The 18,609-nt window shown below is 41.3% G+C and overlaps 2 protein-coding genes across 4 annotated transcripts in view; both read right to left on the bottom strand.

The window, feature by feature from the left end:
• Positions 1-249: 249 nt before the first annotated feature.
• Positions 250-2,248, bottom strand: EIF4EBP3 (eukaryotic translation initiation factor 4E binding protein 3). Its single transcript, XM_046667163.1, has 3 exons — positions 2,017-2,248; positions 754-927; positions 250-599 (listed from the first exon to the last, which is right to left on the bottom strand). The coding sequence occupies exons 1-3, from the start codon at positions 2,117-2,119 to the stop codon at positions 571-573; spliced, it is 306 nt and encodes a 101-aa protein (XP_046523119.1). The 5' UTR covers positions 2,120-2,248; the 3' UTR covers positions 250-570.
• Positions 2,249-5,728: 3,480 nt separating this feature from the next.
• ANKHD1 (ankyrin repeat and KH domain containing 1) overlaps positions 5,729-18,609 on the bottom strand; it is a 115,247-nt gene continuing 102,366 nt past the window's right edge. For 2 of the 3 annotated variants that reach the window (XM_046667152.1, XM_046667150.1), the window contains 7 exons: positions 16,846-16,995; positions 15,069-16,681; positions 11,652-11,828; positions 10,365-10,616; positions 9,550-9,725; positions 8,749-8,913; positions 5,729-8,469 (listed from right to left, as the gene is read on the bottom strand). In XM_046667152.1, the coding sequence (XP_046523108.1) occupies positions 8,410-8,469; positions 8,749-8,913; positions 9,550-9,725; positions 10,365-10,616; positions 11,652-11,828; positions 15,069-16,681; positions 16,846-16,995 (2,593 nt within the window). In that variant the 3' untranslated portion in view covers positions 5,729-8,409. The remainder of the gene's footprint in view (positions 8,470-8,748; positions 8,914-9,549; positions 9,726-10,364; positions 10,617-11,651; positions 11,829-15,068; positions 16,682-16,845; positions 16,996-18,609) is intronic. The other variant, XM_046667151.1, reaches the window with a different exon arrangement.

Genomic DNA, 18,609 nt, shown 5'->3' on the forward strand with positions numbered 1-18,609 from the left:
GAGAGGCCCGATTCTAGGAGGGCTACTTCCTGAAAGGGCTGAACCTTGGCAGGGGTTAGGCAACTGCTGTTTATGGTTTGGTGGCTCCTGTAGCCTGCCCCCATAGTCTGCCTCAGGCTCTAATTGCTACTGGAAATAGGCCCAGTGGGAGCTGGGAAGGGACCTCTGATCCTAACCAGGTCTGCTGGGGCCCTCAGCTCTGTGGGTGAGATAGGAAGATAAGCATTGAGGAGAACACCGAAGCCAAGGCATTTCTCTGAATGTTTACTAAGCAGTCAGAAAGTGACATACTCCATCCCGCAGTCCCAGCCTCAGCCCCTGAGCATGGAGGGCTGGGGGTTGGGAGAAGTGCCTACAGACCAAAGAGAAAGTCGAGTTATGGGCTTGGCAAGTTGCCCACTCCTATCCCTGGTCTAGCTGCCTCAGAACTATGGGAGGCCCAGAACCAACAAGTCATTCCCTTCCAGATTAGATGAGGCCAGCTGGCCTTTGGATACCCCAGTAAGAGGTGGTGGCAGCAGCGGCACGAGGGATTCCTCTAACTCCACACACACGGTCATCTGCACTGGATTAGATGTCCATTTCAAATTGTGCGTCATCTGGAGAGAGAAAAGGCAGGAGGACTGGTTGCTGGGTTGAGGGTCTGCAGGCTCGGCGTCAGTGCAGAACCCCTCTTGGAACTGAACCCCCACTCTACTTAACCAGGGCATTTGGGCTCAGTCATTCCCTAATTTTAGATCCTGCTTTCCTTACCGGGTATCTCTTCCTCTGTCTCCTTCTGCTCCTTCAGCTCCTCCAGCTTGGAGGGTGGGGCTGTTGGAGGAGTTGTGACCCCGGGAATCTGAGGGAGGCAGCAGGGGGGCGTCCGGGCAATGGGTGAGTTCTTGCACTCCAGCAGGAACTTTCGGTCGTAGATGATCCTGGTGCCTGTCAATGGGTAGGGCTAGGTAAGAGGCAGGAGCCTGGGTGCGGAGCTGTCTGGGGCCCCAGGCACAGGCCTTTTAGGGACCTGCAGGTTACATTTCTCTGTGTTTTAAAAGGCTACTGCTCTGCAGCCCAGCCAGAATCTTAGCTGACTAGCTTTCATGGCATTTAAAGACTTCCAGGCCTAACCAAGTTATTGCTAAGCTCCATAAAGCAAGGGGGGTCATCTCAGCTGGTCGAGGCAGGGACTTTTGGTTTAGGGGAGCTTCAGGTTTTGGCTCTAGGAGGAGCTCAAGTACTTCAGGCTGCTCCTGTCTGGCTCTGGTTTGCTTTGGTTCACATTGCTGTGGAGGGGCCTAGCCCTCCAGCCTCAGTTGGATCAGGAAGCCAAATAGTAGATATGAAGGCATTTCACCCAGTACTGCCACCTGGGCTCTGATACCCTGCAGAGAAGAGCTGTGTTCCTCTGGACACCTACTTTCCTGGTGAAGCACAGGGACATACTGTTCTTAACCTGACTCCGAGGAAGACTCAGCCTAGCCTAGAGGAACTTGGCCTCAATTGTGTCCTCAAGGGCCCTGCCCTGTTCTGGCCCCTCTCACCCTCCACGTGGCAGGAAGCCCTGGGTCGGTAGCCTAGCAGCTCATGATCCTAGGCTGCTCGCCCAAGCAAACAGCTGCCAGCTAGCTACAGATATCCAAAGCCACTGCCCCCAACTGCTCTCCCGCTCTGGCCGCTTTGCAAGACCTGGTGCTCCCTGCTGAGGCCATGTTCAGCTGGGCCCTCGGCTTCCATCCCCAAGCAGCAAAGTCAGGAGGGGTAGATGAGCAAGGTGCCCAAAACCCTGGCCACAGTGAGGATTTCAGCCCAGAGTCATCCGGAAACTACGCTCAAGGCCGTGTTGCATCACTTAGAGGTTTTAGGGAACTGGGCTTTGTCTCCAAATATTCCCCTGCTGTCCCCAAAGCTACAGACTGCAAAAGAACCAGCAGACGAGTCCAAGACCCGCACCTCCCCACCCCCGCCCCACGACAGCACGCAGGCGCAGGCCTACTTGCAGCCTGCGACCCTGGCCCAGCCCAGCCCGCTGACCTCCCGGGGTAGTGGCGTATAGCGTGCCCCCCGGCGTGGTGCTGTAGCAGTCGGGCAGCCGGTCCCTGCCCTCGGGGATCGGGCAGCTCGCCGATGTGGACATAACGAGCCGGGTGAACAGCACGGCGGGCAGGCGGCTGGTGCTGAGAACACGGAGCGCAGCTGAGTCTGAGACGGACTCAGTCGACCACGTGCGGCCGCAGCAACACCACCAGAACGACGTCACGCCCGGGGCGGGCCACCTGCCATCACCCAATCCGACGGCCCCGCCCTACTCGCAAGCGAGCAAGCCACCGGCTCCGCGAAAGTTGGAAGGAGTCCCAGGCCCCGCACCGGCCTCCAGTTCCTCCTGGCAAAAACATTGGCCAGCCTGCCTTTGTGTGCTGCCACCGCCCAGCTATTTACTATTTACTGTTTACAGCCGGGCACTGTGGACAGGTAAGGCACAGCACACGTTACTGCCATGTATTAATTCACTCATTCCTCTGAACAGTTTTGGACAGCAAAGCACTGTTATTAGCCACGATTTACAGGTGAGGAAACTAAAGTTCAGAGAGGTTAAGTCACTGGTTCAAAGTCACATATCTTGTGATAGGGGTAGCTGGGATTCAGACCTGAGTATATGTGATTCCAGAGCCTGTGCCCTTCAGCACAGCGGTATACTGCTTCCCATTACTCAATTACAGTACGGAGTGAAAAGAGCTTTGATGGCCTGGTGCACAGCACGAAGGGGAAGTTCAGGGAGGAGGTGGGCTTTCTGGAAGAAGTGATACCTGGACTGATTGGAGGATGAATAAAAGTTGGGGGACAGGAGAGACCTGTTCTTTCATCTCTCCGCCACAGCTAACTAACTTAAGGAAACTAAGGAAGGGCGGGGGGCTGGTGAGGAGGGCTTGGTCTTTAGCCCTCTGGAAGGAAGATCAGAGAGAGTCTGGCCTTGGAAGATTTTCTGATATAGGCACAATGATATGAAAGAAGCCAGGAGAGAGATGGTGAGAAAGTAAGTACTAAGTCTAGTATCTATATACATTAAAAATCTCCACTTGATCCAGTTGTCCTCTGGCTTCTTCAATATCAGTATACTCCTACCAAGCCACCCCCCAAACCCCTGGCCAAATTAAGTACAGACCAGCTGACTTCATGCATTTATCAATATTACATCAGCTCTGGCTTCATCAGATTTTCCCTTAGCTGATTTCTTCACTCATAAAAAAAAAAAGATTGTATTTTATAAGTCAGTGCTTCTCAAACTTTAACATGCACATGAATCACCTGGAGGTCTTGTTAAAATGAGGATTCTGATAGAGTACGTCTGGGGTAGGACCTGAGATTCTGGGTTTTTAATAAGATCCCAGGGCTGGCCCTGTGGTCGAGTGGTTAAGTTCGTGCGCTCCACTGCAGGTGGCCCAGTGTTTTGTCGGTTCGAATCCTGGGCACGCACATGGCACTGCTCATCAAACCACGATGAGGCAGCATCCCACATGCCACAACTAGAAGGACCCACAACGAAGAATATACAACTATGTACCGGGGGGCTTTGGGGAGAAAAAGGAAAAAAATAAAATCTTTAAAAAAAAGATCCCAGGTGATGCAGACCCTTAGGTCTGCAGGTCCTTAGAATCACACTTCAGGTAGCAAGGATATGTATATTTTATTGTTCCAAAAAGGTTTTTGAGCCTCTTACAAAGTGGTGTATGCCTAAATGAAGTGTTTTAGCAGTGCTGGAGGGTAAGGCTTGGGAGAAGATTGTGGGGAGCCATCTATGACAACTCAGCTTTAAAGCAAGGTAAGTACTCTGGTATGGGGTGTGGGAGACGGGGTTGAGGACAGGGAGACTGAAGGTGAAGACTCCAGCCTAATGAAATGGAGTGGATAAAAGGGCACTGACTGTGAGGAAGGAGTGAAATGGAGGGGATCCAGATACACAGAGGAGGAAGGATAAGGTGATTAAGGGTGGGGTGACAGAGAGGGAGATAAGCTAGGATAATTCCCAATCTTCTAACCTAAGAGTCATGGTAGCTAGTAGTACCACCTAATATAGGGAAAACAAGAAGAGGGGCATATCTTATATTGGGGAATTTATAATGTGTGTGGAACGCTCAAATGGAGAAGCACAGTAAGGAGCTGGATATACTGGTCTGAAGCTCAGAGCGAGAACTGTGGGCTAGCGATTCAGACTTGGGTGGAATGAAATCCAAGAGCGTGGGATGCAATCACCTGGGGAGAAGATACAGTGTAAGAGGAGGCCTGGCCACAGCAACATTTATTTAAGGGGTACTGAAGGAAGAGGATTCACCAAGAGAGACTAAGAAGGATCAATCAGAGTAGGAGAATTAGGAGAGAAGTGTCAAAGGTTTTCAAGAAGGATCAGTGTGGAAACGAGGTCTCCTTTCTACTAATCTCTACTACAGAACAACAGCAGCAATTATTACTGCTGTAAGACTACTGATGGAAGCTTACTTCTCTTGAGATGCTGTGTGCTCTAAGGGCTGGGGAACTAGAGAACAGGTAGTTGGCTTTAGAGAGAAAGCCAGATTCATCATCTGTGCAATCTGGATAAAGGACCAAGGGTTTAAATCTAATTACCCGTTAGAGTACGGGAGCTTTAAAAAAAATAGCTATGCCCAGGCCTCACCCCCAAGAGATCTGATGAAACTTATAGGGAATATCAGGTCTCTGCTACTAGGCAAATTCCTTTGGACTCACATCAGTACCATCAAGATAAAACAGGAGGTGAAAAGTAATCACAAAATAGGTTTGCAATCTGATCATTGTTTTCCAAATTAGTTCTTAAAGCCCAGGCTCCTCTCCTTCATTAGAGGTGGCCTTAACACTTAAGTTTTGGATACTTTTTTTTTTTGAGGAAGATTAGCCCTGAGCTAACTGCTGCCAATCCTCCTCTGTTTGTTGAGGAAGGCTGGCCCTGAGCTAACATCCATGCCCATCTTCCTCTACTTTATACGTGGGATGCCTACCACAGCATGGCTTGCCAAGCGGTGCCATGTCCATACCCAGGATCCGAACTGGCGAACCCTGGGCCGCCGAAGCGGAATGTGCACACTTAACTGCTGCGCCACCGGTCCAGCCCCAAGTTTTGGATGCTTAATATTAACTTTCACTCTTTTCCTATAGGAGAAAGTGAAGGTGAAGGAACCTGCCTGTTGGCAAATGATGACAAATCTTTGAGGAGGAATAGAAAAATGCAGCGTTAGCAGAATCCCTCATCCCAAGACAGGGTCCACTGGGAAGACGTCACGACCAACCATACTTCTTGGCAGAAAAGATCTAGAGCTAGTTAGAGAACAAGATGTTCAGAAGCTGTTTCTTACAGGCTTGTTTACCTCTTCCTGGGTTTACAATATGGTCCAAAGTTCTTAAACAGTGTAAAACAACCGCATATACCAAATACTCCTGTCTATTTGGCTAGAAACTGTAATATGACTAGCCTTTCCCTTTCTACAAGTTGCCTCAAACTGAGGATAGCCCCTCATGCACTAATTTTGAGATTGGGAGGAGGATTTGGCCAGAATCTATAAGAACGGATGGAAACTGTAGTTCCAAGTCCTGAAATTTCTTACCTCTGGTTAGGAGAGGCCACCATTGGCTGTCCAACTCTCTTCTTCGGTCTGGTTAGCTGAGGTGATGGGATTTCCCCTTTGAGGGCAGAGACTGAAGAAAGCAGACTGGCCTATAAAAAGGCAAGTCAGCACACTGTAGCCACAATAGATTTAAAGGGTCTTAAAACATCAATAATTTTATTGGTGGTAAAATTTTATTACATTGAACACTACTTAAAAAACTGGGTCCAGAAACCTTGATGATATAGTTTTATTCCTTAAAAGAGCTGTTATTCTCATGGGGTTTGATCTATGCCTCAGCAGGATGTTTCTTAATAACTGGAGGGCTCACTATGTGCAAGTTTTCTTCTGCCTCCGCTAAAATCTCAAAATCAATACTGGCTCCCACAAGAGCAGATTTTATTCCATGTGAGAACCAATGGTAGGGGCTCTTAAACCTCAGCAGTGTAAACATTCTATTGGCTTCCAGTATTCCCATACCATATATTCTCATTCACAAGAAAAAGAAGAAAATCTGTGTTAGAACTAGAGACTCTTTTGAGTTCATTTACGTTCAGTTTCATTTTCAGATGAGGAAAGTGAAGCCCAGAAGTGAGAAATGACTTGCCTAAGGTCATATAGCTGCAAGTGGCAGAAATGAAAATAGAATTTAGGCTTCTGACTCTTGTTCCACTGTACCCATGCTGCCTCCCCCCACAAATCCCTTATATATTTTGAAAGTAATTAAGTTCTTACCTGAGCTAGGTTTAATCCAAGGTTCAGGTTGGTAAAATAGCAGTTAAGTAATGCCAGGAAGAGGCAAGACAGAGGAAAAAGATTACAGCAGGCAAAATGGGGTGGGAGGAGGCTACTGGGATCCAAATAGAAAGAAAAGAAGGCAGTGCTGGTAAGAGGGCAAGGAGGAGGGTATCCTAAATAACTACTACCAACTGCCCAGTTCCTGTTTTTCTTCCTAATCCTCCTAGGGGTTTCTCATAATTCCTCTTCGCATGGGTTCTAGTTCCGGACCTGAGAAAATTTCTCATTCTGTTGTCCTGAAGGTGCAGAAGCCAGGGTTAAGGGCTCCTCTAGATAATTCAAATGTAGATAGTTAAGACAGAACAAAACTCACCTTTCTGTCCCACTGATTAATTTGCTTAATATTATTTCTTACTAGTCTATGTTTCACCAAGAGTAGTTTCATTCATTTCACTAATATTAGGTGATATTTTTTGTTAGTGGTAGGTGGAAACAGCAAGATATGTAGGTGATCCAAGGGGACTTTTGTCCCCCTCAAGGTAAGGGGGTCTCTTGAGAATACTTCATGTGGTTATCAAGCACTACAAAGGCAGTAGTTTCAATACCCATGATACTTTCCAAATCCATTCAAAATAAAAAATAAGAAATGAGCTTAAAGGAGCTCTCTCATGTAAGATGATATGAAAGACAAAAGAACCAGGTATGACTAACACAGAACAAACATGGTGTGTCTCATCTAGTAGTGGTTCTAGGAGCCAGGCACAGAAGATTAAAAACTCCTGTTGGTATGAGAATAGAAAAGTGCTGCATGTATGGTTCTGTCCCAAGTTACTATTTTTCTGTGCATCCTTCTTTGCCTTGATATGTGTTTTGGCTTCTCAGCCTCAAACATTTTCTTGTTTTCTATTTTAGACTGCCTATACATAAGACCAGAAAATTCAGCCCTATTAAAACACGAACAAGTTGATGACTGTTCTTTTCAGTGGGTTAGTTTTTCATTCTCTATTGCATCAGATTCTTGGCATAGCCTATAGTTTGGTCAAAGCAATCCATTCCAGTGTTCTTGTATTTAGCTTGTTAAACATATTGGCTCTTCCTACTTGGGGCTGTGGAACTAAGCCCAGAATTAGTCACATATTTATAAACATTACTCAACTGATTCAGCAATACAACAGAATTACAAGAGTCACTCCCACCCCCTCCTATGTTTCAACCCAAATAAAACTTAAAACACCTATAACCAAATAAATCTTTAGATAAAAAAATCAAGAAGTACAAAAGGAACCTGAAATTGATGATTTGGGTGTCCCTAAGTTTGTTCAGTGTCATCTGGTTGAAATCTTAGTGTTCTTGACATACTCATGATCCATAAAGAGCCAAACTTATCAGTGGCCTATCTGCTAAAGTCAGATAAGAGACATTGTAGGAGCTTGAAACTTTCTCACTTATAAGATGATATGGAAGAGAACAAGAGAACACAGAATGTTTAACACAGAATAAATAGATAACTAGTCTTAAAAGTGCTTTTTCAAGGCAGTCTAAGAATGGACTCTAAAGTGTAAAATGTGAGAAGCCTGTTACAAATATAGCATTAACAACCTGGTTCAATATGATTGTGGATTGGGTGGTAACTGCATGACCACTGAAAGGATCACACCCCACTTCTAAACACTGTTCATCTTTTTATTGAATATTCTGGTAAATATTTCACATTAATACAGGCTACATTAAGTAGAGCCACTATATGACAAGAAATTTACTCAACGTTTTCCTTTTAAGTATGTAAACAATTGTACATGTATTTACCACCCTAAAAGGTAATCATCTAATTCTCTTCTGCATACAAATAGCATTCAGTACGTTTAGCCAAAAGCACTAAGTTCAAAATGGCTAAACTAACCAGAGAACATAATTCAGGTGGATAGGAAATCACTTTGTTCTTACACAATGGGCAATCAAATTTCCACTGCTAAAGCCTCAGAGAAAATTTCTTAGGCACATTAAAAAAAAAAAATCCCCAGGGTTCTTCCAAGGTCATAGGTTTCTCAAACAAGGCTAAAGAGTAAGACCTTCTAACTTAGTTGACATATTTGAGATGCATGTTTCCAATATGAGGTGCCCACGTGCCAGGCCAAATCTGAAAAGGGGGAGGAAAAATTGGAATTTCTAATTAGGAATCTTTAGACATTTACAAAATGAATATATAAATGCAATGGCAATTCACTGTTTCTGCCTAGGAGGAATACACATACATGAAATAAAATGTTTAGTAGCATCATCTTGATATTGAAAAACTTAATTTGGATCAAGGTGGTCATATGGCATAACTTTTGATATTCAGAATTTGTATTACCCAAAGAATTAAAAGAAAGACATGACAAATCCGAAAAATAAAAGAGCATTAAGTCCATTTTACCTGCTGGGCATCAGTGCATTCAGTTGAATTTTGAATAACTTTTATCATAGGGTTCCAAGCAGGATCTGGATTGTGAAGTCCATTAAACAGAGGGCCCCCCGGAACATCAGCAAGCTGAGGATGAGAGGGTATTATGGTGCCTCCATACATGGAAATTGGCAGACCCTAAAATAGCAGAAAGAAAGGTTTAATCATGAAGTCATTATAAATGATGATTTCATAATACCATCTTAGAGGATCCTCTAAGTACAGCGCTGTAGTGTTGACACACCTAAAGTGGTTATCTGCATCAGTAACACTTTTCAACGAGAAGAGAAAAAAACAAATCCAATATCAAATCATCAGGAAATTTCCCATATTTGACGAACACATACAATATCCTCAACTTTTCTTTATTTTAGTTTCACGAATAAGCTTGTGCTAAGAAAAGGGGAACTTTACATGATTGCTTGCAGCCATAATCTGGCTTTACAGCAGCCAGGAAGCTCTCAGAGCAGATAAGAGGGCATTGGGGAGCTCACAGTCAGCTTTTGAGAGGGGCAGAAGCCTCCCTCAAAGCTGTGGTAGCAAAACGCAAAGCAGCAAACCCCAAATCTCTCAGGTTTTTTTGGGAGGATGGAGGCATCTTCAGGATAGTTTGAGGACAAACTACTTTAGACAACATAACACACTCTTGAAATTAGGCAAAAGATCTCAGTAACACCAAAAGGGAGAATCATTTTAATACAAACTATTCCTTAACATCTGATTACATTGGCTGGCAAAGTGTTAAACAAGTTACAATGATGTTTGTCAACTCACTTTAGAAAAATCCACAAAACTGCTTGCCATAGGCTGATGAAAAATGTTAGAGGGGGCTACCATTCCAGAATCATCTCTCTCCATTGGTTGATGCTGGGAGAATGTACTTGGATCTGATAATTGTTGATGCATTGGATGGTTCCCTATCACAGACTGTGACCAACCTGATAAGCCTTCTGGAAAGAAGAATTGAGAACAGAGTTTGATATTTATTTGGATAAGATAACAAAACATTTCCACTTGATCTTTTTCATACTGAATTTTACCAAAATCATTCCTCTGAAGAGCTCAGGGCATGTTCATGACGATCTTTGTACACCAAAGGAAAAAAAAAAAAAAAACCAAGCTCCTGGAAAACTGGGTGAAATTCTCTGAATACCCCAGACATTCTCCCTTGTCCTTCAAAAGATTCAGTGCTCCCTTAAAGAACTCAAATGACTATCCCATTCTACACTGAAAAGCTTAAGAGGGAAAGGGAGCATGCTTTGAATCTTCTACTTCTTATCAACTCTATATTTATTTTATATTTATATTTTTTATTTATTTATATATTTTATATTTATATCAACTCTATATTTATATTATATTTTATATATGTGTTATTCTTATACATATTACATATATTATTACATATAACCCAAACTAACATTCTAGACTCTGAGACTGGATTGAATTCTTCAAAGGTATACACAGCCCTACTTATTGTTAAGTGTAAGAACTAATCTGTTTTGTTTTGTTTTTAAGGAACTAAGTGTTAAGGCAAAATCCCACAACTTACTTGAGATATCCCTCCAAACAGAGCAAGGTAACTGTACCTGACATAGCATTGACACCAAATGACCAGATTCCACTGTGTCCAACAGGAGCGACAAAACTAGTCCCCACAGGGGCTTGTGTGATGGACCCTCCTTGCCGAATCCGAGCTAGTCTCTCTGTTCCAATGGGGGGAGGTATCTTTCGATCCTGACTGGCACTGCCTCCTTTTGGTTGGCCCAATGTTGGTGGGGCAGAAGTGGCTGAAAGAGGTGAAGATGATCCCGAAGAAACAGATGGAATAGGAGAGTCACCTGGTGGCAAAATATTTCTCTATTGTTTTATTACATATAAAAACTAATTATAAGATGAGAAACCTTGTTGGAAAGATCTATTCCACAACATAGGTTCTATAAAGAAAAATTTATCAGATCACTCAAATGAAAATATGTAAGTTCTATAAACTTTATCCTATACTACTTCTGCCTATAGTAAGTACAAACAAGTAGTCTAAAAAAACTTCCAGTCTGAACTGAACAAGGCCAGAAAGTAAGAAGGTGGTATTTATTCTTACTCTAGATCTAAATAATCTCAAAACATACATTGTCACGTTTTAAGTTAACTTAAATGTGGCAATGTTTGCGCGGTACCTAGCATATTGTCTGGAAAACAGCTGGTATCCCTTTATACTTATAAGTTGTTTTCTTTTTTCTCTTTCTATAGCCTATAGCCCCTTTTCTCCATAAGGAATAAAGATTAAATGTTTGCAAAGCATCACAGGATTCAATTCACAGCTCTGTTTCTTAATGAGACTCTACTCAGGTAATATGAGTAGTTTTCCTTGTCAAAAGGGCCAATACTCACTGACTACCTCATGATGCTCACTAAAAAAATCAAATCCTGTTAGAACTTCATCTGTTCTAAATATTGAAATAAATAAGTCAGAACAAAGGAATACTTTTACTTATAAATGGCAATCATACAGTTTCCTAAAATGTAAAAATAAATGAAGAATCATACCAAACTGAACACACATAAATTTAACTTCTTTTCAGACTTATGAAAATTTTTCACAATACTGCCGCCAAAGGGTTCTTTTATAAAACTATCTGTAGTACCTCTTTTCTTCATCCAAGTCCTAGGAAACATTTCTGGCTTGGAAGAATAGTTTGACCCTTCTCAAGTTTTCTATCCTACAAATTACTGAGAATTTTGACATGACTGCAATACAAACCTTGGGTATCTGCATACCATTTAGATTACTAAAGTTACAATATAGTGTTCCCTGAAACAAATGGTTTAATAACTTATTCAAGACTCTTTGAGAAGAGTTCCTCAAGGATTCCTACATGAGTTTGAAGCGCTTGTCCAAGGATGGGGAGAAAAATGTTGTCTGTTGAAACTAGGAGTTCCAACAGGAGCTGGCCCTTGCAGGAAAACCCGTGTTCCTGTTATGCCGGAAAAACTTGTCAGAGGAGCAGAAGAGGAAGATGGGGAGCTGCCAGATGGGTCAATAGATGGTAACCCTGAAAAAAACAGGTCCAAGACATCCAATTAGCCAAGGCTTTAAAACTGAAAGTTCAAGGTTTACTTAATTCCTTTTTAAAAAAGGGGAAAGCATGCAGTTTATTTTGTAGATTACAGCAAAAAGAATCCATTTATGTGATACTGTATGGCCCAAACCAATTTTTCCCCTGCAGTCCGGAAGCATATACCAAACAGAACTAGATATAGAAAAGTGAGCCCAATCTTTAAGAATGGCAGTCACTTGGAGTATGTTCTGGATAAATCTCAAAGTTTTCACTGGAGGGACATGAAATGAGAGTATGTTGTGACTAAGTGGTACCCATCAATAATTTCTGATTTCCCTTTTCTGGAAAATCTCAAAGTACAGCTGTCTATCTCCATAACTACAGCCATTTCCTATGGAAGATGAATAACAAAACCTACAATGTTTCCTTCCTAACAAGGAGGAAAAGCATACTATTAAACTAAAGATAATTTCAATATTCCATCTGATAAAAAAAAATCAACAAGAGTTGCAGACTATATCAAAGTTTCTATCTAGTTTGTATGTCTGAATTTAGCAGTCTTCTCAAATTGCATTGCTTTCTCTGGAGACTGTATTAGGGAAAGGGGACAAGGGTCTGGAAAAGGACTATAGGTGCTCATTTCAGGAAAAAGTAGTTAATACCAACACAAAAAAACTGTCAAAACTTCTCTCAAACAGGTCTTATTCATCTATTTAAAGTATGCAATTCAAAGGAGTTTAGTATATTCATAGGGTTGTGCACCCATCATGCCAATCAATTTTAGAACATTTTTGTCTACCCTAAAAGAAACCCTGCACATATCACCTGTCACTCTCCATCCTCCTTTACATATCCATCCACATATCCCCACCTCTAAGCAACCACTTATATACTTTCTGTGTCTATATATTTGCCTACTCTGGAACTTTTATATAAATGGAATCATGCAGTATGTGGTCTTTGTGACTGGCTTCTTTCACTTAGCAAAATGTTTTCAAAGTTCCTCCATGTTATAGTATAAATCAGTACTTCATTTCTTTTTATTGGATCTCATTATATGGAATACAAATAACATTATATATTAACATATTATTATTACATAGTATTATAATATATAACATATAATAAGAATAGTATCTCATTATATAGATACACCACATTTTGTTTTTCCACTCATCAGTCGATGGACATTAGGTTGTTTCCGTTTTTTGGCTATTATGAATAATGCTGGTATGGTACCAGTTTTTGTGTAGACATATGCTTTCTCTTGGTTATATCTAGGAATAGAATTACTGAATCATTTGGTAACTCTCTTTAATTTTTTGAGGAACTGCCAAACTTCTTCCAAAATGGCTATACTGTTTTAAATTTCCACCAGCAGTGTTTAAGGGTTCCAATTTGTCCACATCCTTTCCCATCTTAAGTATTACTATTTATTACCTGTAAACCAGGTGAGTAAACTATATCCATGCAAGAAGAGCATCAACAAAAGAAATCATACAGGCAATTAAGAAATGAGGTCAAACTTAATCAATCCTGGACCCCAGAAGGAAGGTCAAGGATTAATGCTTGCTCTTTTTATTATTATTATTTTTTATTAGCAATAAATAATTTTGATGTTATGGATCTGAATAATTAAGGTCCCAAAATTTTGTTGTCTACCAAACTAGATGGATGATTTCCTTTACTATTTTTTTTCCAGACATTCATAATCTGCACTTCTTCTTGGATGCAGTAGGTGGAGTGCAAAGAGCTCACACACTGGAATATGAGAGATCTGAAATCTAATTCTGGCTAAGGCACTCTAAATTCACATATTAGCTAGTGCCCCTCAAGTCAAGGACTAATGCTTTCTACCACAGCCAGAGCACTTGCAATGAGCTCTTCTTTCACCCTGGGGCCTTTGAAAACCTCTATTAGTTTCCCCAAAATGAAGTTAAAATAGATATCTATTTCTAGAAAAGAAAAAAAAATCCTAGAGAATATTTTGGACCGTAGATGGTTTCATGTAAGCTTGTATTTCTATTTGAAAGATGATGTTAACAGCTGTGTTTTCCTGAAAAGTAAATGGAAACATTTCTGAAGTGAAAGCTAAGGCTACATCATATCCATAAACTCACAAATTTTATACAACATAGGTCAGTTCATTATTAGCGAAAAGGAAGGATGGGCTATGGGACAGTTTTCCAACTGGAAGAAAAATCCTAAGTGGCAACAGTTCTTCTTACATCCATTCTAGGTCAGGCACATTTTCTAATTTGTTTTTCAGAATAGTGCGGATTGGACTAAAATTTGGCTCTTAGACTCTGGAAAATAGATTCTGGTTTTCCAAATATCTCCAAGCCAACACTGGCCTCATATCTTTCTATATCTTTATTATAATGCCTCAGCAGCAAATTTCTAATTTTGAGGAATGAATAGCTGAATCTAAGTTGGTCTTTTAAAGATAAGAGCCCATAAATGACCAGATCTCTTCAAACAGCTCCATGTAATGTAAATAATACAGAGTACTATTAAACAATATCATTTAATATTCAGTCTGAGGGGCTGGCCCCGTGGCCGAGTGGTTAAGTTCGTGTGCTCTGCTTCAGCGGCCCAGGGTTTCGCTGGTTCGGATCCTGGGTGTGGACATGGCACCGCTAATCAGGCCATGCTGAGGCGGCATCCCAACATGCCACAACTTAGAAGGACCCACAACTAAAAATACACAACTATGTACTGGGGGGCTTTGGGGAGAAAAAAAGGAAAAATAAAATCTTTAAAAAAAAAAATTCAGCATGAGCACCCAAGACTGAAAACAAAGAATGTAGATTACGGACTGGTGCTTAAATACCTTTGAAACTTAAACTTTTAAATCTGAGAAATGCAATTAGTATGATTTAAAAAAATGTAAATTTGGAATCCTTGAAGCATCCTGAGTCCTTTTTTTATTAATATTGTCTTATACCAATTTTACGAAAATGGACTGACACAAGGTATTACCTCCTTGTACGAGGGACCGAGATCATACAGAGAATATAAAGCAGCTCATTACATGTGAGTGATTTACCTACAGCTACTTTTTTGTCCATCCAATTAGCAATCATTAAAAGGTCTTTACTATTTATGACATACTCATTTCTTTAAGATCATGCAATACTATTTACAAAATAAAAACTTTATCATTATCTTGGAAGATTAGATTATGCTGTTAGAGCCCTAAATTGAGGTGCAGCGATAGTTACAATAACTTACCAACTGGACTAGTAGAAACTCGCTGGGAAGGTGGTCTGAAGCCAGGTGCCTTGGAGTTGTCAGGGTGCACGTTTTCCAAGTGTCCGAGTACAGAGTTACCCAGGAACGCTGACTGAACAGTGAAAGAAGCATCTGCAGCAACTCGTGAGGACAGTGGACCATCTCCCCAACCCTGGTTAGCTGGCACCTGACTACTATCAAAAAGACTACTGAAGTGATTGAAAAGTGTGGCTGGGCCAAATGTAGGTGGCAAAGATTTATTTGCTGGGTTAATGTGCATCTGAGAACCATTCATAATGTTCATGGCTGAAGAAAGCTGCACTGCAGCTGGTGGGCCTTGAGGTGGTGTTAAAGGAACTGGATTTGTAACAAAAATAGACTGGGGATCCTGGTGTACAGTTGCATTTGGTACCACTGAGTAAAAAGAACCTCTGGGCTGCATTCGATGAGAAACTCGAGGTGCTGGTACAGCTAATTGAGGTAAATTATTGGTATCCTGATTATCAGCAGCAACCAATCTGGGTGATGCCAAAGTCAATGGAGCAGGTTCTGAATTAGATGCAAAAGGCATTGACATAGGACTTAAATCAGACACACCGGATGGCTGTGCCTCCTCCTGTGTATTATTGGAGGGAGGAGTGGGACTACTGGATGGGAGAGTTTCTGGAGCTCCTGGGGTGTTGCTGGCAGAGCTACTGCAGCTATTTGCAGCTGAAGATGGGGTACACAGGTTTGCCATGGACTGGTCCTGTGTGGACACTTTCTCTTTAGGGGGTGGCATGGCAGAGAAAGACTCCATCTTTTGTGAAGAAAGCTGTGCTTGAGGAGTACTTGCGGGCAGAAATGTGGTGGGAACTTGCCCACTAGTGATAGGTGCAGAGGAGACAGAAGGCAGGGAACTACAAGTGCTTGTCACAGAAGAAATCACTGTTGCTGGAGGACTCGTCTTAGGCACACAGGCAAACAACTGCTTTCTGACTGATGAAGGAGTCCGGGTATTAGTCACACACAGTTGCTGACTGGCAGCAACTACAGAAGAGACAGTGATAGGACAACTGGCAGTAGCTAGTCCAGCAGACTCTGAGGGTAAAACAGTCCCGTTCTGGTTAGGTAGACGGCCTGTATTATTATGCTTTGGAGAGTTATTTGTGTTGCCAGGATTCACAGGTCTCACTGGGAATGGTCCCCAAGTGTTAGGAGAGGGTGAAAAGGTTCCTCCAAACTGGGCCATGGGTAAGCGAGGATGCCGAATCTGTTGCATAGTTTGAGCAGCCAGCAGGGCAAAATGAGGGTGGGGATAAGCTAAGGGTAGAGAAACTGGGAAAGAAGAACGTACATTTGTCGGAACGTTCTTATTAAGTTTATTAGTGGACTGGAACGTAGATAATGTTGTCGCCTGTGATGTTACAAGAGGTGGAGCACCCAAGGGAAATGCATTTTTACTGGAAGCTGCTGTAGTGCCTACTCCAGATGAGAAGTTTGCGTGGATGGATTTGGTGCTGGCAGGTGTTCTGATATGATTTTTAGGAATCAAGTCTTCCAGTTCCTTAGCAGGATCTTGAATAAGTGCATTGATAAGTTGAACTGCATATCTTGTTGATTCTGTACCACCCCTGATGAGAAAACAAAAAAAAACAAAAGTAAGATCAAAACCTTAAAAAACCAGGTAATCTTTCCCATGAAATAAACTTCTTGATTGTATCATACCGAACAAAAGTATGCTTTTAATAACATTTAATTTCCATACAGAACTAGCAATATAATTTTTCACAATTACCTTATTGTGATCATTCTCTCGCCATTCTTATCTTTTTGTTTATCCACATCAATATGGGCACCAGTAACATCTTGTATTGCAGTGATGTTGCATCCTCCTCTTCCCATTATTCTGGAAACCACTGAGGCTGGAACAGACAATTTCTTTGACCTATAAAATGAAGACTACATATGAGTTTATGAAATCAAAAGTCTTTGTCTAGTAAATGTATTTATTTAGAAAGATGTCTTAGTAAGCATGTTCATGGACATTTGTAGAATAACATTTCTCACACCTTAAAGAGGAAATTACTAGAAGCTTTTATTTTAGAACTGACCTCTTATCCTATTGAATTTAATTTAGTAAAGGTAAAAATTACATTGCCATTTAACACAAAAACTGTATTTAAATCACTCATAAGCTAAGCATTCAAATCTTCCCAAAGTATTACTTGTCAACTAAACTGCAATGACCATATGTATTGACTCTTTCTAAATTAAAATAATGCATACCATATTATTAAACTCCATACTGAATAAAAAAGGCTAGCTTATCAATATCAATAATTTATACTTATTAATAAAAAAATAAAGCCTTAGATTTGAACTACATAAAAAGCAACTCACAAATGGAGCCAGGGACTTCCACTTGTGTGTGAGGTGAGTGGAGCAGAGGCTGATCTTGGGATCTGACAAAATGGCCCAGCTGCCCCACAGGATTATCAAGGAAACCCAATGTTTGCTGGCAGAACCAGACGAGAGCAACACCCATTATTTTCATGTGGTCACCTTTCACCTTTGAATCACCTCAGGATTTCACCTTTGAGGGAGAAACCCTCAAACTCGGAACTATTCATTCCAGAAGAATAACCAATGGCAGCCCCTAAAGTAGATTTCATGATCAAAATTTATCATCTTAATGTGGACAAGCTGGGAAGAACATATTTAGATATTCAGAAAGCTAGAGCATGGAATAGGCTATATGCCATGAATAATACTTAAATCAATCTGATCAAGTATGTATCACTTCTGTTCTGCCAAGACTTCTTCCTTTTTTGTTTGCATTTAATGGATACAAAGTCTTAGAAACATAAAAAAAGAGCCTAGACATCTCAGTTCTTTGGTGATTAAATGCACATTAGCAAATCTGTATCTTGTCCTGATTCCCTGTTGTAAAGCATGAGCAAAGACTAGCAGTATCATCTTGACTGTGTGAGACATTTAAACACAGTAGCCTCTCTCTGCTTTTATTCATTTCCCCATCATGGTTTAAGCACAAAGTAGGGTAAATGAAGGTAGTTGCAGGGGTGTAGGTGTTCTTCTTTATTTTATTTTTTTTGAAGGGGAAGGTAGTTTTAATTTGATGGGTTCCTTCCCCCCTTTTTACGGTAATCCAGTTGCACTGGTTAAAAGCAGCTAACCAATTTTTCAGAATGTGCTCTCTAGCCACGTCTAACTTTATTTAAACGATATGCTGTATATGGACAAGCTTGACTGACTGAACCAAAGTGGGACCATTAAACAAAGATCACAGTTCTCACTAACAGTGACTTTGCTATCAAGTGTAGAACCTTCCCTTTAAGAATCTTCCCTTGTGACTATTTTGTATGGTTAGTCTGTAAACTTCTGTAAATCTTATGTTTTAATAAAATATTTTTTGTTATTTTAAAGTCAAGATTTGTTGTGTCATATAAAATATGCACGCAAAATTTATGTATTGCTTCTAATTTTGCTTTAGCCTACTCTGAATTTAGCATGGGACTGCAGTTTAAAATAATAACCACAT

Source organism: Equus quagga, chromosome 7 (genome assembly GCF_021613505.1).
Source record: "Equus quagga isolate Etosha38 chromosome 7, UCLA_HA_Equagga_1.0, whole genome shotgun sequence".
NCBI classification, from domain to species: Eukaryota; Metazoa; Chordata; class Mammalia; order Perissodactyla; family Equidae; genus Equus; species Equus quagga.